Source organism: Salmo trutta, chromosome 30 (assembly GCF_901001165.1).
Source record: "Salmo trutta chromosome 30, fSalTru1.1, whole genome shotgun sequence".
Taxonomy (NCBI): domain Eukaryota; kingdom Metazoa; phylum Chordata; class Actinopteri; order Salmoniformes; family Salmonidae; genus Salmo; species Salmo trutta.
Window position 1 is genome coordinate 18179946 of NC_042986.1, and position 25459 is coordinate 18205404.

The 25459-nt window shown below is 42.4% G+C and overlaps 1 protein-coding gene across 2 annotated transcripts in view; it reads right to left on the reverse strand.

Annotated features, from left to right (window-relative positions):
- The window catches only part of LOC115168158 (beta-catenin-like protein 1), a 36905-nt gene that overhangs the window by 2813 nt on the left and 8633 nt on the right, over positions 1-25459 (reverse strand). Inside the window, exons 5-15 of one of the 2 annotated variants that reach the window (XM_029723159.1) lie at positions 25238-25335; positions 24235-24328; positions 23523-23614; positions 23257-23329; positions 22767-22825; positions 21008-21156; positions 18188-18369; positions 10502-10599; positions 10033-10113; positions 1532-1669; positions 135-207 (exon numbers count right to left, since the gene is read on the reverse strand). In XM_029723159.1, the coding sequence (XP_029579019.1) occupies positions 135-207; positions 1532-1669; positions 10033-10113; positions 10502-10599; positions 18188-18369; positions 21008-21156; positions 22767-22825; positions 23257-23329; positions 23523-23614; positions 24235-24328; positions 25238-25335 (1137 nt within the window). The remainder of the gene's footprint in view (positions 1-134; positions 208-1531; positions 1670-10032; positions 10114-10501; positions 10600-18187; positions 18370-21007; positions 21157-22766; positions 22826-23256; positions 23330-23522; positions 23615-24234; positions 24329-25237; positions 25336-25459) is intronic. The other variant, XM_029723160.1, reaches the window with a different exon arrangement.

The window sequence follows — 25459 nt, forward strand, 5'->3', positions numbered from 1 at the left end:
AATGTATTTATGCCTTTTAGGTAAAGAAGGAAAGGGTGAGGCTGGTAAATAGGCTAGGTGTTGTATGGCTTCGGAGTAGAGCCATGTCAGTGCTAGTCTCTCTGCCTCTAGCAGGGTATGGCGTGGACCCTCACCTCTCATGATGTGCCGCACCACTTTGACAGAGCCTCCCCTCAGGTTCAGGATCTGATGCACCCTCTGCTGCAGCTGAGAGGAAAAAGGACAAAGGGTCATGACTGAATCACTGATAATGCTAGCATACTGTACACTTTGCCTCTTTGTGACATTGTACAGTTACTATATCACTCAGAAGTTAAGCTAAAAAAAAGGTAGTGTGTTGAGACCTTCAAATTACTGGATTCAGCTATTTCAACCACACCTGTTGCTGACAGGTGTATAAAAATCGAGCACACAGACATGCAATCTCCATAAACAAACATTTGCACATCCTATGACGTTGTACCATCATAGGATACCACCTTTGCAACAAGTCAGTTCATCAAATTTCTGCCCTGGTCAACTAAGTGCTGTTATTGTGAAGTGGAAATGTCTAGGGTCAACAACGGCTCAGCCATGAAGCGGTAGGCCACACAACGGGCCGCTGAAGCGCGTAGCTCGTAAAAATTGTCTGTCCTCGGTTGCAACACTTACTACAGTTTTCCAAACTGCCTCTGGAAGCAACGTCAGCACAAGAACTGTTCGGCGGGAGCTTCATGAAATGGGTTTCCATGGCAGAGCAGCCGCACACAAGCATAAAAATCGCCAAACGCAATGCCAAGCGTCGGCTGGAGTGATGTAAAGCTCGCCGTCATTGGACTCAGGAGCAATGGAAACAAGTTCTCTGGAGTGATTAATCACACTTCACCATCTGGCAGTACAACGGACGAATCTGGGTTTGGCAGATGCCAGGAGAAAGCAACCTGCCCGAATGCATAGCGCCAACTGTAAAGTTTGGTGGAGGAGGAAAAATGTTCTGGGGCTGTTCATGGATCGGGCTAGGCCCCTTTGTTCCAGTGAAGGGAAATCTTAACGCTACAGCATACAACATTGTAGACAATTCTGTTTCAGCATTACAATGCCCCTGTGCACAAAGCGAGGTCCATACAGAAATGGTTTGCTGAGATCGGTGTGGAATAACTTCACTGGCCTGCACAGTCCTGACCTCAACCCCATCGAACACCTTTGGGATGAATTGGAACGCCGACTGCGAACCAGGCATAAACGCCTAACATCGGTGCCCGACCTCACTAATGCTCTTCTAGCTGAATAGAAGCAAGTCCCCGCAGCAACGTTCCAACATCTAGTGGAAAGCCTTCCCAGAAGAGTACAGGCTGTTATAGCAGCAAAGGGGGACCAACTCCATATTATTGCCCATGGTTTTGGAATGAGATGTTCGACGAGCAGGTGTCCACACACTTTTGGTTGTGTAGTGTACCTACAAGGTACCAAATACAAGTAGCTGAATCTTCATATATATTGTGCATACAGTAGGTATTTTTCATATTGAATGTAAATCAGCCCATGGCCCTACCTGGGATATCCCTGAGTTGCTGATCTCCACCATGATATAACAGAGCAACTGGAGGACAAACAGCCCAGCATCCAGCCTCCGTAGGTAGAACTCATCCTCCATCACATCATCCAGAATCTCACCACGTTTAACCATGTCCTGTTACACACACGGATAAAAACATAATTAAAAAAATAATATTCAAGTGTTATTTGTCAACCTTTCCAAATCCAATCTCTTTATTGATCAAGTCAACACACATATCAATTGATTTAAGAGTTAAGTGGCCAGGGGGTCTGCTCTGCTGCATAGTTATCCATCTTAACAAAGCTGTCCATATGCCAATAACGTATGGCTGTCAAAACACAACGGCCACATTAATCATCATGAGCCATGCAACCGGACCAAGGAGAAGGGGCTTCTAGCATGTGGTGCCTAACTCCTAACCATGACGACTTGACACCTGAGAAGAACTGCAACAGAACTCTGATGTGCATGTTAGCTCTCACCCTGCTGTCAGCCCAGGTGGAGAACATGACAGTTGGCATTCTTTACTGGATATAATTGCACCAATAGACATCAGCCTCCCCCTCAGGACTAAATCTATTTTCAAGGGATATTCTGGCATCAGAGAGGGAGGCATATTGCTGGCATGCACACAGCAGCAGTCAGTGTGCTCTAGTAGTCATACACAAGGGCATCCAACAGGAATATTAATCCATGCTCTATATATGAGCAAACAAACAAGATCCTTTAAAAAGAGGTTTGTGATGAAAACAAACTGCTCTTCAAATGTGGATCCAGAGGGCAGCACCGTGTGCTTGACATTCAGATTCAAATACTGACGCCTGACTTTAATTTGAAAGCATTACAACATTGAAGGGCTCAATTTCTTTAAATAAATCATATCAAGACACATTCAAGCTAGGCTAATTTATGACGTTAAAATATCTTTAGTATGCTTCTATCAAAGACTATTTTGGGACTTGTAAGCATTTGCAACTCTAGCCTATTTAGATGTAAAACAATTGACCTACCCATGATTGAAAACAGTGTTTAAAAAGACATCTGGGGATATAGCTGGTGCAGCTTTCAGAACAAAACTCCTGCCTGTTCTGAGACGGTCCTCTCATATAGGCTACTGCATCAGACCAAGTGGATAAACTGTCTGTATATGCTAATGTATAGCGAACCCTAGGGACAAAGGGACTGGCAAACATACCAGCTAGTCTGTCCTCATTACTCTGAAAATAATTGGAGTGGAGAAAAACTTTTTCAAAGGAAACCTGGACGACTTAATCAAGGAATGAGGCCTGACAACCAACCACCAAGGAGAAAGTAATGAGGACCGATTTTCAGTCTCTTCTCCATTCCACATCCTGGTCCAGTACAGGTGTTAATATGACAACAGCAAAATGGAACAAATGCTGGCTCCATGCTTTTCCTCTGGTGGAATGCAAAGAATTAAAGTTACTTCTTTGTCAGCACTTTCCCTGAGCTTACTGTAGCCCTCCGTACGCCAGAGGGCTTACCGAATCAGTTTACTTGTGTGGAGTAAGAGTAGGTGATAAAATTTGAACAGGGAGAGATGCTGATTTTCACTTTTGATAGTTGCAGATTAACATTTGGCTTTTCAGAACTCAAATGGCATCTCTATTTTGATCCTAACCTAGGTAATAGAATCCCAGAAATACAGGCAACCACCTACACACACACAAACGTACACACTTTAAGCCATCACAAGGATCAATAAGACTCCAGTGGTTGGCTGGGAGATGATGCTACGCAATAGGCCCTTTCAGGCCTGATCCCTACCCAGCTCCCATCAATCCCACAGCACACAGCCCTCCTACACAGAGGCTGAGGTAATGGATGTCTGAGCAATAGCTCCATTCTCTTAATGAGGCTGGAGCAGGTAAGGGGAGGAAGACAGGAAGCAGGGAGAGAGAGGAGCAAAAATAACCAACACATTGAAACCAACCACCAATTGGAAGAAAGGTAAACTACATGACCAAAAGTATGTGAACACCTGACATCAAACATGTCATTCCAAAATCATGGGCATTAATATGGAGTTGGTCCCCCCTTTGCTGCTATAACAGCCTCCAATCTTCTGGGAAGGCTTTTCACTAGATGTTGTAACATTGCTGCAGGAACTTGCTTCCATTCAGCCACAAGAGCAGTGAGGTCGGTCACTGATGTTGGGGGATTAGGCCTGGCTCGCAGTCGGCATTCCAATTTATCCCAAAGGTGTTCAATGGGGTTGAGGTCAGGGCTCTGTGCAAGTTCTTCCACACCGATCACAGCAAACCATTTCTGTATGGACCAAACTTTGTTCACGGGGGCATGGTCATGCTGAAACAGAAAAGGACCTTCCCCAAATTGTTGCCACAAAGTTGGAAGAACAGAATAATCTAGAATGTAATTTAGGGCTGACCCCAATTAGTCAACTGGTGGATTGTTTGGTCGTTAGGCTGTTGTTCGACCGAGATTATTTCAGTCAAGCAGTAACAAATAGATAGCACAGGAGGTCGGTGGCACCTTAACTGAGGAGAACAGGCTCGTTCTAATGACTGGAACCAAATGTTTAACAATGCGAAGGGCTCTGTACAGCTCCGCATTGACATGATTGGTTGACGGTAGGTGAGGGCGGAACATCCTGTAGAAATAACAAACTCACTTTCTTGACAACAGATCTGCACTGCTCCGCAAAGCATGAATGCCCTGACTTCTGCTGAGGCCATATCACCGTAAATGCTGCATGGCCATGGATTGACCATGTGCCCAGATGCAGTTCTCTCTCCTGAACGCGCACACTCCCGCCAATTTGCGCACATTCATTGTATGAATTGTTTGCGTTTGATTGTTGGTGTATATCAATTTCCCATTACCTATATCACCAGTAGTACATATACTGTTATAAATTATAAGAATTAATCTACAATGTTTGTTACTTTGGTTACGGTAATTTCTGTTAATGCATTCAATATTATTATTTCAGTCTTCCCGTTATCATTGTCGGACGGGACAGGTTGTGCACTCTGCAAACAACATATGCTACATTTGTGAGAAACAAGTTTTGATTTATTTCATTCGATTTATGAGTTTTGTCAATTTAGTCATTGTCTTTTATTTGGAGAACTTCTGTCAATGTTGAGTAAGGGAATGCAGGCATATAAATGTGCCCATTTGGTGATCTGATACTATTTCTGGTTGGCTTAATGACCTGTGGAGCTTCTCAAAGCAATGTTGTTTATTTCACCTCAAACAGCAAACAAACGAAGGTGGTTTTTTACATCTATTGACAATTACAATAGTTCCTCAATGTATTTGAAAAATCTTTCCAGCTCTCTCCCTTGGATAACCACTCAACGTGAAAGGGAAAATGTCATGCTCTGATGAAGTGGAAACGTCATAAAATATTACCTGATTACTTCATATCAGTGCTTGACTTGGACTGAAATAGTTGCCGGTACTCATTTTGGGTGCCAGTACCGTTTATATTTTAGGGGCAGGAGCTCATAATATTTTTTGAGCTAATATGCTAAGAGGAATTCAAGCAGTAGAACATTTGAGGTGCTTGCCCAAGTCAAGCACTGCTTCTTATCCCTTGTGCAAAGCCTACAGCTGTGTCTGTCCCGAGCTCACTGGCATGGGAAACTGAGGGCCCAGAATATACAACGTTGCAAGTTCGCTAGCACAAGCATTGGGCTGGACCCACATATGTTATTAATAGTTGATAAAATGTTTCAAGTTCATTGAAGACAGGCCATGTGTAGCCAATGTGATTTACAGGATATTTCATTTTTGAAATCAGGATATTTTCTACCTGCAGACTGCAATGTTTTTATTTCCTGGCTTTATGTATGCTATTTTTACATAGTTGGCAACGGCAAAAAAAGTTACTTTTTAGGTTTGTATTATTTTCAATTAGAGTTGGGTAGTATTTTGATTAACCACATGACAATGATTCAGACATGAAAACACTATTATAATTGAAACTTTCACGAAAACGTGCATATGAAAACCTTAAAAGGCATGCAGATCGGTAGAAATGGTAAGATAAATTGGCATTCCACATAAGAAAGGTCTCCGCCAACTCCTTTAGCCAATTACCGGCTACTTCAGGAGAGTAATGGCAGAACCTGTGAAAGCCAGCAGGAGTGGGAGGAGAACAGTTGGGTCAGGTTTTTTTCTTCTTATCTATAACTCTGGCGCCCTCTAGGCATTTGTCTAATTTCATCAAACCATAAACTTAAAGCATCAGACAAGCTCAATGCATATAGTTGATTTTATTAAAAAAAAAAACAGGTTGTGTCTATATATGGAAAAATATACACGTCATTTTTTTTTGACCAATCGATTGGTCAAAAGAAAAGACAAATTTTGGTCGACCAACATTGATTTTTGTTTTTTTGCTGGAGTCAACCCTAATGTATGCTGTAGCGATAAGATGTCCTTTCACCGGAACTCAGGAACCTCGCCCGAACCATGAAAAACAGCCCCAGACCATTATTTCTCCTCCACCAAACTTTACAGTTGGCACTATGCAGTCAGGCAGGTAGCGTTTTCATGGCATCCACCAAATCCAGATTTGTCCGTTGGACTGACAGATGGTGAAGCGCGATTCATCACTCCAGAGAACGCTTTTCCACTGCTCCAGAGTCCGGCGAGCTTTACACCACTCCAGCCGACGCTTGAAATTGCGCATGGTAATCTTAGGCTTGAGTGCAGCTGCTCGGCCATGGAAACGCATTTCATGAAGCTCCCGACGAACAATTCTTGTGCAGACGTTGCTTCCAGAGGCCGTTTGGAACTCGGTAGTGACTGTTGCAACCGAGGACAGATGATTTTTTACACACTACGCACTTAAGCACTTGGTGGTACCATTCTGTGACCATGTGTGGCCTACCACTTTGCGGCTGAGCCGTTGTTGCTCCTAGACATTTCCACTTCACAATAACAACACTTACAGTTGACCGGGGCAGCTCTAGCAGGGCAGAAACCTGAACTGACTTGTTGGAAAGGTGGCATCCTATGACGGTGCCAGGTTGAAAGTCACTTAGATCTTCAGTACGGGCTATTCTACTGCCAATGTTTGTCTAAGGAGATTGCATGGCTGTGTACTCAATTTTATAAACCTGTCAACAATGGCTGTGGCTGAAATAGCCGAATCCACTAATTTGAAGGGGTGTCCACATACTTTTGTATATATAGTGCATGCTAGGCTATAGACAAGGTTGGGAAAGGCAAGAGAAAGGCTCATTACTGGACGCTTTGAAATACTTTCTCCTTTGAAATCCTTTCAACATTGATGCATCCAGTGACAGTGCCTTGCAAAAGTATTCATCCACTTGCGTTTTTCCTATTGTGTTGCATTACAACCTGTAATTTAAATTGATGGATGTAATGGACAGACACAAAATTTGGCGAACTGAAAAAAATCACTTGTTTCTAAAAAATAAAAAAACTGAAAAGTGGTGCGTGCATATGTATGTCACCCCCTTTTCTATGAAGCCTCTAAATAAGATCTGGTGCAACCAATTACCTTCAGAAGTCACATAATTAGTTAAATAAAGTCCACCTGTGTGCATTCTAAGTGTCACATGATCTCAGTATGTACATACATACATACATACATACATACATACATACATACATACATACATACATACATACATACATACATACATACATTACATACATTACATACATTACATAGCTGTTCTGAAAGGCCCCAGAGCCCGTAATACCACTAAGCAAGGGGCACCATGAAGACCAAGGAGCTCTCCAAACAAATCTGGGACAAAGTTGTGGAGAAGTACAGATCAGGGTTGGGTTATAAAAAAAGATCTGAAACTTTGAACATCCCATTACATCCATTATTAAAAAATGGAAAGAATATGGCACCACAACAAACCTGCCAAGAGAGGGCTGCCCACCAAAACTCACAGACCAGGCAAGGAAGGCATTAATCAGAGAGGTAACAAAGAGACCAAAGATAACCCTGAAAGAGCTGCAAAGCTCCACAGCGGAGATTGGAGTATCTGTCCATAGGACCACTTTTAGCCGTACACTCCACAGAGATGGGCTATACAGAAGAGTGGCCAGAAAAAAGCCATTGCTTAAAGAAAATAATAAGCAAACATTTGGTGTTCACCAAAAGGCATGTGGGTGACTCCCCAAACATATGGAAGAAGGTACTCTGGTCAGATGAGAATAAAATTGAGCTTTTTGGCCATCAAGGAAAACGCCATGTCTGGCGCAAACCCAACACCTCTCATCACCCCGAGAACATCCCTACAGTGAAGCATGGTGGTGGCAGCATCATGCTGTGGGGATGTTTTTCATTGGCAGGGACTTGGAAACTGGTCAGAATTGAAGGATGGCGCTAAATACAGGGACATTCTTGAGGGAAATCGGTTTCAGTCTTCCAGAGATTAGAAACTGGGACGGAGGTTCACCTTCCAGCAGGACAATGACCCTAAGCATACTGCTAAAGCAACACGAGTGGTTTAAGGGGAAACATTTAGATGTTTTGAAATGGCCTAGTCAAAGCCCAGACCTCAATCCAATTGAGAATCTGTGGTATGACTTAAAGATTGCTGTACACCAGCATAACCCATCCAACTTGAAGGAGCTGGAGCAGTTTTGCCTTGAAGAAGGGGCAAAAATCCCAGTGGGTAGATGTGCCAAGCTTATAGAGATACCCCAAGAGACTTGCAGCTGTGATTGCTGCAAAATGTGGCTCTACAAAGTATTGACTTTTGGGGGGGGGTGAAAAGTTATGCACACTCAAGTTCTGTTTTTTTGTCTTATTTCTTGTTTGTTTCACAATAAAAAAATATTTTGCATCTTCAAAGTGGTAGGCATGTTGTGTAAATCAAATGATACAAACCCCCCAAAACAATCTATTTTAATTCTAGGCTGTATTGCAACAAAATAGGAAAAATGCCAAGGGGGTGAATACTTTCGCAAGTCACTGTATGAATGCTGTTTGCGGCAGCCCTGTATGTCTATAGCATGACCACTAGGATAGTGTGGCTACTAGAGGAGCTGCAGGTAGTTAGACTACTCCTCGTTCCCTGCCTGCAGTCAGCAGAGACCTGACTAACCTGACAGGGGCTACAGCAGTAATTACTTGTCGGCGCTAATCAATTTCACAGCAACTTAGCACCGTCTTCTCTCTGATATCATCTCTCTGCCTCGGCCTGCCTCGAAAGCAGAAATGAGAGAGAGGGCGGGGAGAGAGAGTGGGTGAGGAGTTAGGGGAGGGGCAGATGTGGGGACTAATTCCCAGTGCCTTAACACAACCTTTAAATAGAAGATGAGATTAGTTTAATCATATGCAAACAACTGAGATTTCCATGTTCTCAGTACTGCACTGAGGAATTTTGCCATATTGTGGTCGGTCTCAGACATGTTTTACTTTAATCAATTTCCAAGAGCATCATTATTATCACCAAGAAAGAGGGATGAGGGAGGGGAAATAAGCAGCTTATTAAATTCAGGTCCGGAGGACTCCTCTGATGACGAGAAGTATACTCCTGCGGAGTAGAAAAGCAAAACATTTTGCTTACCCTAAAAAAAGAACACCTGAACGAGAGTGGACTAATAAAAACAGAACTGCTGACGGCAGCCAGTTGTACAAAGGAAGTGGAAGGGGCACAGGACACAGCAGGAAATGGAATCTTCATAGATAAAAGACATGAGAGAAGATCCCAGCCAGGACTGAAATAAGATACTTAAATTATTAGTTACCTACGTTTCTTCAATCTGTAACAAAACTAAATACATTCTCATTTTGAACAATGTACTAGGGCTATCCATGTGCATCAAGATAGTGAAGACAGAAAATGTGTTCTTTGGGTGTCACTTGGTCATACTTGCACTCAAAAGTAATGGAGAATGTCAAGCCGTGTCAAGCTGTCACCCTTTAATTTACAATTTCAAATCAATGGGGGTCAAATAAAATAATTTCTCATCAGATATGAATCTTAAAGCTATCTCCCTCTTAAAACTCTACCTTCTCCTGTCCTCTCTCTCCTGCTGGAGAAGAGAATTATCTTATCTGACTCTTTCCATCTGGCTGAGGGAGCACAGCACAGTCTGGGCCTCACACATTCTCTGGGATCACAGGGTATCAGACTCAAACACTGCCTTGCTTACCTGTGGCTGATCGGATCTCATTGGGCATCTCTGCCTGTAACAATGGAGGGGGATTCCATCCACAAAAAGCAAGCAGACATAACCCTCACACAGCAACATATTCTGAGTGTGTCCACGCAGCAGAAGCTGGGGAGTTTAACGTAGATAATGACATTATATTTGGGCATTGGATTTAAATCAAGGATTCCAGCCTCTCTCCAAGCTAGCCCCAAGTCCTGAAGTTGTGACAATTACAAGTCTATCTAAAATGACTCTTCTTATCTGGACACTTATCTGCCTTTGTTTCAGAATTGTCAGTCGAGGTTAGAATGCAGGCTGTTGGTAGCGGACGGGGGTAGGGGTAGGACCCTTACGTGTTTCTCTCCTTCAATCCTCTTGTCAGCCAGCTGAACAGCTTCCAGGTACTTAAAATGCAGCTCCATCAGTCTATCAACCTGTAGGACAGAGGGAGAAGACATCAGACAGCAATACAAGGAACTATGCATACAAAATCCCCAGGTAGGGAGAAAATAGAATTCAGACAGTCAGAGGCAGGCATGTAGTATGTCTACGACCGTGTCTGTGGAACCACTCAGGTAGACTGTTGTCTCGATCACTGGTGGTGAGGTTAATAACTCTTCCCACCACAGTATCAATATTTCAGTCAATAATAGTGACCAATCACAGGCTGATCAACACAAGCTCACACCTGTACCAGGGGGCTTCTATTCTAGAACTTAACATGCAAAACCCGAACAATGGGGCACATTTTTCCTTATGCACTTTTAAGAAATATATATATTTTTTTTTATCTGCACAGTGGTGGATCTGTGAAGATCTCACCTTCTCACAGTCGTTCTCTGTGAACTTGCTGAGGAGCCTCGTCCTCTGCTGGGCTTTCAGGTTCCGCAGGCAGGAAGCTATGATGGAACACACGTGTTCTGCAAAGAGAAAATAACAATATCAGTTCCACTGCGGCTTCATCAAGGTAGCTCAGCTTCATCTTCATGAGAGGTTAGAAGTAGCCTAGTGTTATTGCTAATCTTATACTGTACGTAAAAATACTATGCATTTTCAGAATTCATAGGAGCAACAGACTATTGTAAAACTGATTACATTCCAAGATCAGGTTACAGTGTAGCAGTGGCAGGAATTGAATAATATAATGATTAGTACTGATGATAATTTGCTATTACTATGCAGAGATAAGCATGGAAAATCTTAGCAGGGAAAAAATACAAAGTAATGAAATGTAAAAATAAATTTTCATTAAAGGCTGGCTGTAATGCTCCACAACCGTTATGCTTGTCATTGAATATAATTTTCTGATGATAAAAAGCCCTTATGTAGAGGGTGTGTGGCCATTTAATGAGCCTGGGCTCCAAAACCTCTGGTTAATTGACAAAATTAGTAACAAAAGGCAATTGGTCCTACGAGTGCTATTGTTAACCTAATAACCAAAACACACACTTCACAGAACATTTACTCTACTCCAGTGACACACCAATTTTGTTCCAGCTTACACCTGCATCTGACATTTAGACCTAAATCTGACAAAATAATATACTTGTGAATCAGCCATACACAAAATACTAAAACAAAAGACGGAAAAGTAACACTTACATGCTGATATGAAACTGTAATTTGACAATTAATAAGAGGTCAATTTCTAAGTTCAATTTATCCTGGAAGTTGCTAAGCAACAAGCACAAGACTTGATTCTATTTTGGTTTAAGACTCATCTTCAGGAAGGTGCTCAATACTGCTCTCCCATATGCCACTTATCAACACATTTTGTAAGAGAGATAAACGCCATACAAAGAGAGCCCACAACTCTAGTCACTAGTTTTATAATGAACTGTTTGTGCTTATTATGATCGGTTTTACCATCTTAAGCTAATGTCAACAAGTGGACTGTCTACACATAATGAGGGGAATACAACTTCCGGGGACATTAGTTTGTCAACATAAGCCGAGTGGTGATTGTTGTCAGCACCTTGACACCACCGTGGGATGTTATTGATCGCTACTGGGCACTCTACACAAACAGGTGCACAAGATCGATGCTGATTAAGACATACCCTTGTCATCCAGTGAGGGGGTGTCGTTAGACTACTGATGGCATGGGAGTTGCTGTCACTTCTCAAGCTTTAGGAGCTACACCATGCTGATCAGAAATCTTCATCTTTTTTTTATGAAAATGAACAGCCAAATAACTGAGCAAGGCAAGTATTCAGGACCAAATAAATACATTTCAATGGAAAAATATCACCCACCCTCTTATTATAAACTCATATTTTGGCAGTCACAGTGATAGGCCTATTTTCCCCACTAAATACTGTACAATAAGAGGGACATCAAATTCAGGAAGTAAACAAACAGAGCAGCAGCATGTTCATCAAACAGCACCACAGAAAGGAAGTGCTGTCTCAGCTCTCCCCATCTCCAGAGGACCAGTGTCACATGGGCACAGTGGGGGTGTGGTGGCTGGGTGGGTAAATTAGGACATCATTAAAGCTAGTATAAGAAGTGCCTCTGGTGAAGGACTGGGACCACTGCTAAGACTCCCTGGGCTGAGCTGCAGAAGAAGTACTAGTCTGCAGTCGGTGGCAGTTCAACTCAAAGTCTGAGTGTGTTACAGTACCACTTGGACGGTGTCTTAAATGCCACCCTATTCCTTATATAGTTCAATACTTTTAACAAAAGCCATGGGCCCAGGTCATAAGTAGTGCACTATATAAGGTATAGGTTTCCATTTCAGATGCAGCCCTGGCCTTTACCCTAGGCCAGACCTGCTCCTCTCTGTTATCAGGATAGGAGGATGAGGTCTGTGAATGTGCGTCTTCACTATGGCACACTCCAGAGGCCCTCAATGAGAAAAGCCATTAGCCACAGGGCCATGGTCGCAGTGTGACATTCCAAAGCCTGATTATTACACCCCAAGTGATAGAAGGCTTCAGCTTGAACACCTAGCAGTAATAACAGCTCCATTAAATGTATGTAACTTATATTATGAATTTCTGCTGATAAGTAGCCTACTGCTACTTATCAGCAGTAGGCTACTTATGAATATGGTATTCAGGTATTCAGGTGAGGTTATCTATGAGATTATCTGTTTACTGTTGTGCGCATTCAGTTTGCCTACAAAATAGCTTTACACACATACGGCATGTAATCCTATTGTAAACGGTTTGGTTTTGAAGGGTTACAGTAAATTGCACAAAGCAAAACCTTGCCACCCATCAGGCCACTTTCTGTACCCACACTTGGATGGTTCCACGTGGTTGGTGCAACTTGAGGGGTTGTTCGTCTAAATGCTTTCAAAGAGGTTCTTCGTTATTTGAAAAAATTATAAATATGGTCCGTAAGATAACATAACTAGAGTCGAAATAAAAGGAATGGGTGAACGTGCTTAATTTTTTAAATACAGTATGGTTGATTAACTGTATTGTTAATGATTTATCCAACTCTCTCCGTATCACGATTCTATAAAACATCCGGCAGACCAATGTAATTTCAGTGAAGAAATTGTGGGGTGGACACAAAACATTTTTTTTTTTACCGCTACCAGTTAACTTCAGATGAGTCCCATGATGGTTTGGACGCTACAGAAGTTGGCACATCAGACGAGTCAACGGAGAACACCATCGTATTCGTGAGAGTCTCATCTTTCCAGAGTGGTCATATTAGTTTGTAGTCCAAACTGTTCGGATGGAACAGACATTTTCATGACAAGAACGATTTCAGGATGTCTCATGGTCGACAAACACCGCTGTAGCTTGGCCACTTTCCACCATAGATGTTGAAGGACGACAGAGATCTCAATCCACCGCATCTGCCCATGTTAGACTGACAGATTTTGATGGGGATTTTTGTATTTATTATTGGCCTCCCGAGTGGCACAGTTGTCTATGGCACTGCATCTCTGTGTAAGAGATGTAACTACCCCAAAAAACAAAATCAAATCAAAGTTTATTTGTCACGTGCGCCGAATAAAACCGGTGTAGACCTTACAGTGAAACGCTTACTTACAGGCTCTAACCAATAGCGCAAAAAAGGTATTAGGTGAACAATAGGTAAGTAAAGAAATAAAACAACAGTAAAAAGACAGGCTAGATACAGAGGCTACATACAGACACCGGTTAGTCAGGCTGATTGAGGTAGTATGTACATGTATATATATGAACAGAGAGTAGCAGTAGCGCAAAAGAGGGGTTGGCGGGTGGTGGGACACAATGCAGATAGTCCGGTTAGCCAATGTGCGGGAGCACTGGTTGGTCGGCCCAATTGAGGTAGTATGTACATGAATGTATAGCTAAAGTGACTATGCATATATGATAAACAGAGCGTAGCATCAGCGTAAGAGGGGTTGGTTGGGGGCACACAATGCAAATAGTCCGGGAAGCCATTTGATTACCTGTTCAGGAGTCTTATGACTTGGGGGAAAAAAAAAAATGTTGAGAAGCCTTTTTGTCCTAGACTTGGCACTCCGGTAGCGCTTGCCATGCGGTAGCAGAGAGAACAGTCTATGACTGGGGTGTTTGACAATTTTTAGGGCCTTCCTCTGACACCGCCTGGTGTAGAGGTCCTGGATGGCAGGCAGCTTAGCCCCAGTGATATACTGGGCCGTACGCACTACCCTCTGCAGTGCCTTGCGGTCAGAGGCCGAGCAATTGCCGTACCAGGCAGTGATGCAACCAGTGAGGATGCTCTAGATGTTGCAGCTCTAGAACCTTTTGAGGATCTCAGGACCCATGCCAAATATTTTTAGTTTCCTGAGGGGGAATAGGCTTTGTCGTGCCCTCTTCACGACTGTCTTGGTGTGTTTGGACCATTCTACTTTGTTGATGTGGACACCAAGGAACTTGAAGCTCTCAACCTGCTCCACTACAGGCCTGTCAATGAGAATGGGGGCGTGCTCGGTCCTCTTTTTCCTGTAGTCCACAATCATCTCCTTAGTCTTGGTTACATTGAAGGATAGGTTGTCATTCTGGCACCACCTGGCCAGGTCTCTGACCTCCCTACAGGCTGTCTCGTCGTTGTCGGTGATCAGGCTGTTGTGTCGTCTGCAAACTTAAATGATGGTGTTGGAGTCGTGCCTGGCCATGCAGTCGTGGGTGAACAGGAAGTACAGGAGGGGACTGAGCACACACCCCAAATGTCAGTTAATCGCCAAGCTCTAGTTAATGGACTCATGCAACTAAACTAAAACACAATGGTATATCAAATACAGGCACGCTGTGTTCCAGAATTACACATAATAACAACGGTTTAACCCCATTCGCTCAATACAGGTAGGCCACATTAAGGCCAACTGTTCATTAGACGTGACCTAGAAAAATTATGCAGATCCTCCCGTTTGAATACAACATCTATTAGCCTTATCAAAAGGCATATCACAACAACACATAGCATAGTATAGACTGCAATGTTGGTCTCAGGTCTCCCAATTGATAGAGGTGCAGCATGATTGCTACTGCTGCTGGTTTCTCATAGGCTGACCACACCGCAAGCTAGCTAAATAGGACAAATTAGCTGACAAGTGTAAGCTAACTAGCTAAATTGCCATAAAATGTTTAATGCTTTTTGACCTGTTCCCAAAGTATGTAATTGGTTCAAAGTTTGTTTTGATATTTTAACCTGTGTGTCGTGATTGCGTTTGGTGTGGGGGGACAAAATACATTTATACACGATCATGCTCGCAGCCGGTTTGGGTTCCGTGTCAAGAGAGTTGCTCAATGCAGCAGTGTGCTTGACCAGCTCTAACTGCCTCCTCTCCTCCTTGGTGAATGATGAGAGGAAATGCACGTTGAACTCATCATCAACTTAAAAAAGACATGCTACACCGCCACCCCACTCCCTCTACCCCCATGCCAATCCATAGTGCCCCAACTTCCATAAATCAGCAGCAGGAGAGAACAACACAATGCTTTCCATATCACAGCCCCTGCAGCAGAGTGGGGGACAAGTGAAAAACATTAATGAGGAAATAATACCAATCTCTGGGAGAGCTAGCGTAGCGTCGGCTGTGAACAGTCTCAGTATAGCGTGGTGATCAGATTCATGGGTGAGAAGCGCCAAGTACTAGAGACTTTCTGTTCCAGTCCAAGAGAACCAGAACAAGGTGACGTAATTTGACAAAGAAATGGTCCATGTTACCATGATTATTACCATGATTAGTATTACCATGATTAGTATTACCATGATCAACACCTATTGAAAATATAATCTACAAAGAAAAGCTGCTACACGTCAACCTGGATCAGCTATTACAGTTAGAATCTGTAGCGGTGATATCGCCACGTCCGTTTATGATATTACAACAAGGGTGTCGGACATCATTGCACTCGCGATTTAACAGCAGAGTATGTACTACATTTTATTTGTGTTACCTTAATGCTGGAGCTCCTCTGTCGTTTAATAAAAATGTTTAAACAATAACAAATGCGCCTGGGGCGGCCAGCGGCGATTTTTCACCTAATGCAGATCTCAGCTTTAAGTTAACATGCAAATAGCAAAAGAGGGCCACGCTGCAATTGAGCTCAGAGGAGCAGTAGAGGTTAAGGGTGACAGGTCCTGACAGCTCGCCGCTGGGGAGAGATTGAACCAGAACCAGCCGTGCCCTGAGGAAAGCAATCAACCCTTAAGAGTAGACCACAGGCACCTCTGCAAAGTACAGGCTCTCATCTATACTGTCTGAGGATCCCACTATACCTGACTAGAATAGTCCAGGGGAAGAAATCACTGACATGGCTGGGCTGTACTTCATAAGTTATTTTGATTGTCGACATCCATGTGATGCCTTCACTATGGCTCCTATCACTGCTGGGTATCAGCAACAATAAAATGGATTGACCAAGTTTCAAATCAGGATTGAGACTACTGGTAGATTAAAACCAGTGGGATATTGTGCACTGATCACAATAATTGTTAACTAGACCTATCACCTAAAACAAAGTAATCTCCTAAAAACACATCTACTACACCTATTCTTCTAATGTCATTTCAGTATGACATGAAAACGGGAATAATAGAGACATTAAAAGAAACACTCCAAGGCATTAGCTCAACATCCAAGGAAAACAAAAACAGACTATAAAGGGCTGCGGTCAAAACTATTGTGCTGCTGGATGTAAATGAGCTGTTTACTTCTGTTCTACCACACTGTGTGCATCATTAGCTTGCTAAATATAGTCTGCCACCGTCTGTACATCTAGAATCTCATTCAATCTATGCACAACATTAGGACATGGAAATGAATACACATCTAAAAAGGTAGGCTATTGGCTATCTGCAATATTTTCTTATAACATTTTCTCTTGATTATCTTATGTATGCAAATGTTGTCTGACAATTCTTAGCCATTGAGCCTCAGTATATTTTCAGAGGCGATTTCATGGGGATCAATCTCTCTGTATATGATAGAGAGAAAGCGCTTTGGAGAGCGCTTTGCCTCTTAATTACTTACTCTCATTTGTAGCCACTGATAATTAATTAATCTATGAATGCATTGTGTTATTCTTGAGAACCAATTTTCCCATCCGTTTTTCAATTACAGCAAAGGAGGAGCCACTCTCGGTCTAATTACTGTCACATGCTATATGACAAATCCTATAGTCATGTGGAAATCATATGCCCTCAAAACAATAACAATTTAATAAGCATTCTAAAATGTCACTGCTAAATTATGAAAAAGCGGCGACTTTCAAAATGTTGCAAGTGCTAAATAGTGCTTACACTACTTTATAATTGGTTGTCACTCAAAATAATAAATAAAACACAAATGATGTAAGGACACATCTTAGTCCATAAATTACGCTATGCATTAGGGACACGCCTAGGCATGTGAAAAGGGTTATTATAGTCCAAGGGTACGTTACTAGCGGTAGCCCACTGTTCTATAGCCTAGATGTCCTCCTGCCTCAGCATACAATTACTCTAAGCATTAAAAGCGGGACACAGCAGTGTAACCATACTTCATGGCTGGCTGGCTTGGCTGTGACTAGTGGGAGGTTCATCAGTGGGAGCACCAGGGGGATAAGCTTTAGCAGGCCCTGTTATCTCAGGCTATTCTGCAGGTCTCAGGTTAATTCATTCTGTCCCCCAGATGAAGGGGACAGACAAAGGAAGCCAATTTGTTCACCTTGGGCGGGCTGTCAAGACATATGAAATATAATTAGAGAGAGAGAGATGTTTTCCTGTTGGTTGACCAACTCATCAAAAGGGGGAGGGGAGGGTGGCTGATAAGCACTGATAAGCATCTTATTTCACAACGCAAGTGTGGTTTCTGAGAATAAAATCAAACAAATGAACCAAAGCTATATTGATAACAAATCGACAGACTAAAAAGCCATGAAACAAACCTGATTCGATCTCCTGCCATGGTAAATTGTGTTTTGGGTACTCAGTGGGACAGTTGTAAGCTTTTGCAGATTTTGCTGAGGAAATATCTACTGTAATGTAACTTCAGACAAACAATCATTTATTGTTTCCAATAGAAATTTGGAGTGTATAGAGAAATTAGTAAACCTTCATGTTCTTTGTCTACTGTCCCAGCTTTCTTCATCTTTTTAGGGGTCTTCATGAACAGGGGGAAAATGGTCCTCAGGCCCAGGATGTCCACAAACTTGTGGCAGTTATCAGAACCCTCTGGGCCAATCATGCCGTGGTCTAAGACCTTCAGAGCGCTGGTCCGAGACATTTTCTTTTCCCTGGGAAGTGTACAAAAAAATTTTAAAAAAACATTTCAGAAGGGCACAACAGCTAGCTCACAGCATGTTCATGATGGTCTTTTGCCAGGCACACAGACTTAGTGACCTAGCAACATGGAGTCCCTCTCCCCTATCTAAATCTATTGGCAGTCCTTTAAAGATAACGTTGTGTTATGAGGAGTTTCTGCAGCTTATGAGGTAGTACATTTTAAACCGTTTTAAGAATGCAGAGGCAATTATAAAGATGCCTTCAACCGTGTTCCTAAGCTCATATTGCAAACCCCTTGATAAAGCCTAACCTCTACAAAAATAGAGAAAAGTATTGAAGCAGAGGTGCAGAACTTATGATTCTGTGAATCGCAAGGGAAGTGAAAAGAGAGTTACACGTTCCTCCCTAGATAACCCATTCTGAAAGCTTTCTCCTGCGGATGATATAAAAGTGAGTTTTGCATTGCAATAATTATACTGAACAAAAATATGAATGCAACATGTAAAGTGTTGGTCCCATGTTTCATGAACTGAAATAAATGATCACAGAAATGTTCCATACGCACAAAAAGCTTATCTTTTTTTTTTTACATCCCCGTTAGTGACCATTTCTCCTTTGCCAAGATAATCCATCCACCTGACAGGTGTGGCATGTCAAGAATATTATTAAACAGCATGATCATTACACAGGTGCATCCTGTGCTGGGGACATAAAACGCCACTGTAAAATGTACAGTTCTGTCACACAATGCCACAGATGTCAAGTTTTGAAGGAGTGTGCAATTGGCATGCTGACTGCAAGAATGTCCACCAGAGCTGTTGACAGAGAATTTAATGTTCATTTCTCTACCATAAGCCGCCTCCAGTACATCCAACCGGCCTCACAACCGTAGAACATGTGCAAGCAGTTTGCTGATGTAAATGTTGCAATTTGAATGCGGTGACAAAATAATGAGGCGCATGTTTATTAAGGTATCTGGGACCAACAGATGCACATCTGTACTCCCAGTCATGTGAAATCCATAAATCCATGTTCCGCTTATACTTTTGTTCAGTATAGATGTTGATTTTTGTGTAAATCTGGCTGTCTGCCGGGCGTTGGCATGATGATAAGAGCTTGGGTATGGGGGGTTTCATAAATGCGTGTAACGTCTATTTATTGGTCTTTAAGGTCAATGTCGTGGTGCTTCAGCGCCGTGTCGACTGATTGACTGGACTGGCAGCTGAGCAAAGTCAGAGACGTGCTTTGTGAAAAAAGACACTCAACCCTGTCAATGTACATACAGTGCATTCGGAAAGTATTCAGACCCCTTCACTTATCCCACATTTTGTTACGTTACAGCCTTACTCTAAAATGGATTAAATACACGTTTTTCCTCATCAATCTACACACAATACCCAATTATGACAAAGCGAAAACAAGTTTAGAAATTGTTGCAAATGTATTCAAAATAAACATAAATACCTTATTTACAGAAGTATTCAGACCCTTTGCTATGAGACTGGAAATTGAGCTCAGGTACATCCTGTTTCCATTAATCATCCTTGAGATGTTTCTACAACTTGATTGAGTCAATTGATTGAACATTATTTGGAAAGGCACACACCTGTCTATATAAGGTCCCACAGATGACAGTGCATGTCAGAGAAAAAACCATGCCATGAGGTTGAAGGAATTGTCTGTGGAGCTCCGAGACAGGATTGTGTCGAGGCACATATCAAGATTGAACTCTTTGGCCTGAATGCCAAGTGTCAAATCAGGAGTAAACCTGGCACCATCCCTACAGTGAAGCATGATGGTGGCAGCATCATGCTGTGGTGATGTTTTTCAGCGGCAGGGACTGGGAGACTAGTCAGGATCGAGGGAAAGATGAACAGAGCAAAGTACAGAGTGATCCTTGATGAAAACCTGCTCCGGAGCGCTCAGGACCATGGAAGGTGAGCCTTCGCCCTAGCCTAACAGGACAACGACCCTAAGCATACAGCCAAGACAATGCAGGAGTGGCTTCGGGACAAGTCTCTGAATGTCATTGAGTGGCCCAGCCAGAGTCCGGACTTGAACCCAGTCGAACATCTCTGGAGAGACCTGAAAATAGCTGAGCAGTGACGCTCCCTATCCGACCTGACAGAGTTTGAGAGGATCTGCAGAGAAGGATGGGAGAAAATCCCCAAATAAAGGTGTGCCAAGCTTGTAGCGTCATACCCAAGAAGACTCATGGCTTTACTTTCAACAAAGTTAAGGGTCTGAATACTTGTGTAAATGTCATAGTCATTTATTTTTAATACATTTGCAACAATTTCTAAAAACCTGTTTTCACTTTGTCATTATGAGGTATTGTGTGTAGATTGAGGAAAAACATTTATTTAATCCGTTTTAGAATAAGGCTGTAACGTAACAAAATGTGGAAAAAGTGAAGAGGTCTGAATTCTTTCCGAATGCACTGTAAATCCCTACTTGGATATCAGATCACCAGTGACCAGTGTGAATTGAAAGGAGGGTTTAAAAAAAGGCCTAGAGACAAGCACCTCCTTTGAGGAGGTACTTAGATGGTTTGTTTCAACCAACAGCTTAGGACATTCAATTACTGAAATATTCAAAACGGAGCTGTGTGTGTGTGTGTGTGGAGGCGTTCAACATCAAGGTCTTTACCTAAGCATGAGGTTCATGAGCTGCAGACCCTCTCCCCTGAGAAAGCGGTCCCGGTTGGCAGCCAGCATCAGACAGGAGCACAGGGCATCAAACAGGTTCTCCATCATCTCCTGCTCCTCTGCCGTGGCTGGGTTGTGGCGCTTGAACACCTGAAGTAGAATGACACCCACAGTTCATCACCAGGGTTGGGTAGGTTACTTTCTAAATGTAATCCGTTAGTTATTAGTTACCTGTCCAACACTTATCAGTAACGTAACACTTTGAATACCCAAACTGAGCAATGTAATCTGATTACTTTGTTAATTTTAGATGACTTCCCCTTAAGAGGCATTAGGAGAAGACAAAAATTAAAATTACCAATTGAAAAACATCTATTGTAGAATAAATAGATGTTAGGGGTTTACACAGCTGGCCATAAATGGATGTTGCATTGGGTTGGTTATGTACTAATCCATTGCTTTCTGCAACAGACAATAATAGTAATAATACGATTATGCTCTCTCTTTACATTACAAACCAAAGTCTGTCAGATTTCCAGTCATTCCAAGTAATATAATATCCCTTGATCTTCAAAAACAGGACTTGGAAATATGAGCATAAGCCAAAAACGAAGGATTTATTAGCCTACGCTGTTGTTTATGATTTTGTTGTCATGCAGGATTGGGCTCATTGTTTTGAGTTGAAAAATAAATGCTGCTCTCATGGAATGGCATGCTTTTGAGCACTACCGAAAAGTCCCTTTTGCATGTGAGAAATTAATGACATATGCTGCATTTGCTATAGGCCTATTGTTTACGCTTTTGTTGGTGACACTTTGATATCGTGATAATTTGCAGCTGTCAATCAAAAGTGTGTGAGTTTGAGCATAGGCTTAGAATATTTTTTTTGAATCAGCACAAATTTGATTGAGCAACAAAAGCCCCACTCGTGGTCTTCTTAACTTTAACTTGTCTTTGACTGTATGGAGCACAATACCACGGAGGAGTTTAGAAGGGAGGAACTCTGATTTGAATGTCATTGAGCAAGCAGAAAGTTGAACAAGTTGAATTTGAAAGTAATCTAGTTTTCAAAAGTATCTGTAATTTGATTACAATATCTATGCCGGTAACGGATTAGATGTAATCCATTACTCCCCAACCTTGTCTATCACCAGGGAATTGACATGGCCAGAAATTACTTTGAACTGTGATGCTCGTAAATTCAGTATAAATGCAATAAATGATGTACTGGTTTGGCTCATTGGCAGACTTTAAACAGTGTAACTGTAATTCATTTTTGGCTGTGTATGATAAACCTCACAAAGATAGAACAGTATTCAACCAAATGCATTTTGGGTGCAGTGCCCTCGGAACTAAGGACACACTGAAACCTTGCAACCGGTATCGCCAACAAAGTGGAGAGAATTACGAAGCAAAGCAGAAAATCTGTCTAGCATCAAGTTACACTTCAAAATCTTATTAATTTGCATTAGACAGCATTATACTGGAGACTTTGAATATCTCAAATATTATAATACTTAGCCAAAAGAATCCAGCACATAAGGCTAATATAACTGAGGTTGTGTTCATGTGAGGAAGTGGGTATGGATAGATCAGTACTGCAAAGAACACACCATTTTTATGAGCTGCTGAAACTGAAACAGTGTGATGTAAGGTGTGTGTGCGAGAGAGAAACGATGATGAATCAGAGAGAGAGAAGGAGCAGGAGGAGCAGTAGAAAATGTGAACAGACAGGTTGGTAAAATCCCTAGGAGTCTTACAGAGAGCTGCTGCAGTAAAACGTCAATCCCATCCAGCTCCCCCAAGAGCTCCCTGGTGCCTGGAGGTAGGTAGGTGTAGAGAGAGCGTGAGAGAAAGAGAAACGTAAATATTGTGGACATAAACATTGACAAACATAGTTAGAGCGGGACGGTGGGAGAAGGTGAATTGATCGAGGCAGCACAACCAACCCAGGCAGCTAAACTCACTCAGAGGGGGATAGGACAGAATATCAATGTGGCCCAGTGCATTAATGTTCTGGACAGAGTGCCTGACTGTCATCCAGCAGCACTACAAGGCCTTCTGAACCTAGCCACTCAGAAACTAACAAAAGTGTACTTTAACCGGTCATGTTACTCTACTATTTTGGTCCACAGACAGAGTAATCACGCCAACCACCTCTGTATCTATGTTTATTCGACAATAACACATTCGACTAGAGCAGTTTATCACTTTGTACAGCAAGTAGAGGAGAAAGGGCTGTAAATTTACTGTCATTGTTTTGAAGCAAGATAGCCAAGATTTCACTGCAGTACAGCTTGTTAGCATCGAATGGAATCTTTGCCTGAAAGAGAAAGGGTGGGGGTGATGAATGCCAAAATCAGTGACAGCATGAGCAATTGAAAGCCTATATACTGTACTGTAGGTACAGGTCTAGAACCGACATTTTCAATGAGACATATCGAACCAGCCTGCAAAAACCTCTACATAAAGCATCAATAAACCATGGATTGTGTCATTTTCAGTCATATCCTCACCTTTATTCTCTTTAGCAACCACTGCATGAGTCCTTGCTGAGCTGCTTCTGTGCACAGGCCAGGCCTGAACTCTGCCATGTTCTCAATGATGGCTGATGGAGAGTGATGGGAGAGAAGAGAGGTGAATGAGACTTTCAGATTATGACAGCACCTGGCTGAGAAGTATAGAGGTCTCAGATTCCTTTGCTAATATTTGCATTATAAAGCCGTCCGAGACACCTTATATCTCAATCAGACAGTAGAAGGTCGGCAAAACCCCAGAGGGGGAGAGAGAGAGAAGTAAAGATGGGGGGAGGGGGGCAGAGAGAGATGACAGAAGGACAAGGAGAGGGAGCGATAGAGGCCTGCTGGAGAAGAGGGAAGCCTTTATCACTAATTCCAGCTGAGCAGACAGCAGACACCATCCTGGAGGACATGAGCCTCTGAACCCCAACCACAAAGCAGACAAAAGGCTTAATCAAGCCTGGAGAGCTGCCTTGATAAGAAGCCATCAAAACACTAGGAGCACTGTGCCCAAATGTAATGATTAAATAATCGGAACATGTTTCTTCTATGTGAATAGAGTGGAGGGCATCCCACTGATTCACAAACCGTTAGGACATGATATGACAAACAGATTTTCAGACTATGGGCTACAACTGCTCCACGCCAGCATTTACAAACATTCAAATAATCCCCATATTTTGTCCAATCATTCTGCAGTGGGACTTACCTAACGTGTTGTAGACTCCATCTGCCTCTTCCTTCACCTGCTCATCCAGCCTCTCCATGTTCTGCACCAGAAGGGCCACAACCTGTCCCTCCAGCTACAGTTAGAGAAGAAGACAGGCTGTTTCATCAAAGCATTATGGAATGCTGTGTGGTGAGTGACAACAATAAAGGCTCATGCCTAATTTCCATTGCTAACTTATAAGTCATATAAGACCAGAGTGATTTGACCTTTGCCTCCATGGTCTTTCTAAATGTCAGCCGACATTATGATGAGGTACTCAACCTTTTCCAGAAAACCGCCAATAACTTTGCTGCTGTCAAAGTGAGTGCAAAGGGATGGCTAAGGCTTCCGCATGCTTCGTTTGTAAACGAATGAGTGTGCTCGCATACTCCCATAAAAGACCTTAGCTTGAAAGACCAGAAAAGACCAGGCAAAAGTAATGTTTGTCCATCTTGAGACGCCGTAGCCAGTATACACTTCCTTAAAATAGTCCGAATTAATCTAAGACAACTCAAGAAATCTGTCATTAATTTTGCAGTTTTTGCAGAGATCTTAGTCGTGCAATTTTACATTAAGATGTTCGGTGCAGTATTTCGAGTGAAAAAATATGCATGAAAACGAGTCATCCATCGTTGAATGACAAACACTTTATTGAAGGATCCCTACCACTGACCGACGAAGGGGCGTAGACTTCAGCTCCGAACTTTGGCTCGCCTCCAGATTTTTCTTTGGAACGAACAGCCGAAAAAACCCTTGCCAAAGACCAGAACTAACACAAACGTCACAAAATGTTGTTATAATATATGCACAAGCTGTTTTGGATGGGAAGCATGCGGACGCCTTAAGACAGACCATTTTCACTAAGGCAATGGACATTAGCTGGGATTGAATCTGCTTTTTATCTATTGAGTTTATCACCATCAATATGGTTGTAGGGGGGGATGAGAAATAACAAAATGGCAGCTAGCCATGACTTGATTGTATACAAACAAAATGGACTCACCAAAGAGTCTATGAGTACTTCCGCGCCCTCCTCACTTTCATGAAGTGTGTCGATGTCCGTCAGCTCTTGTAACAAATCAACCACTGCAATGGCGATATGTAGGAGAGGCTAAGGATTTTTACAGTGGGTATTAATATGTTTGATTTTTTTCAAGGTTTAGTTTTGAATAATTAGTAGCCTTATTCAAGGTAAAATGCATAGAATAGCATTTGTCAATGGTTT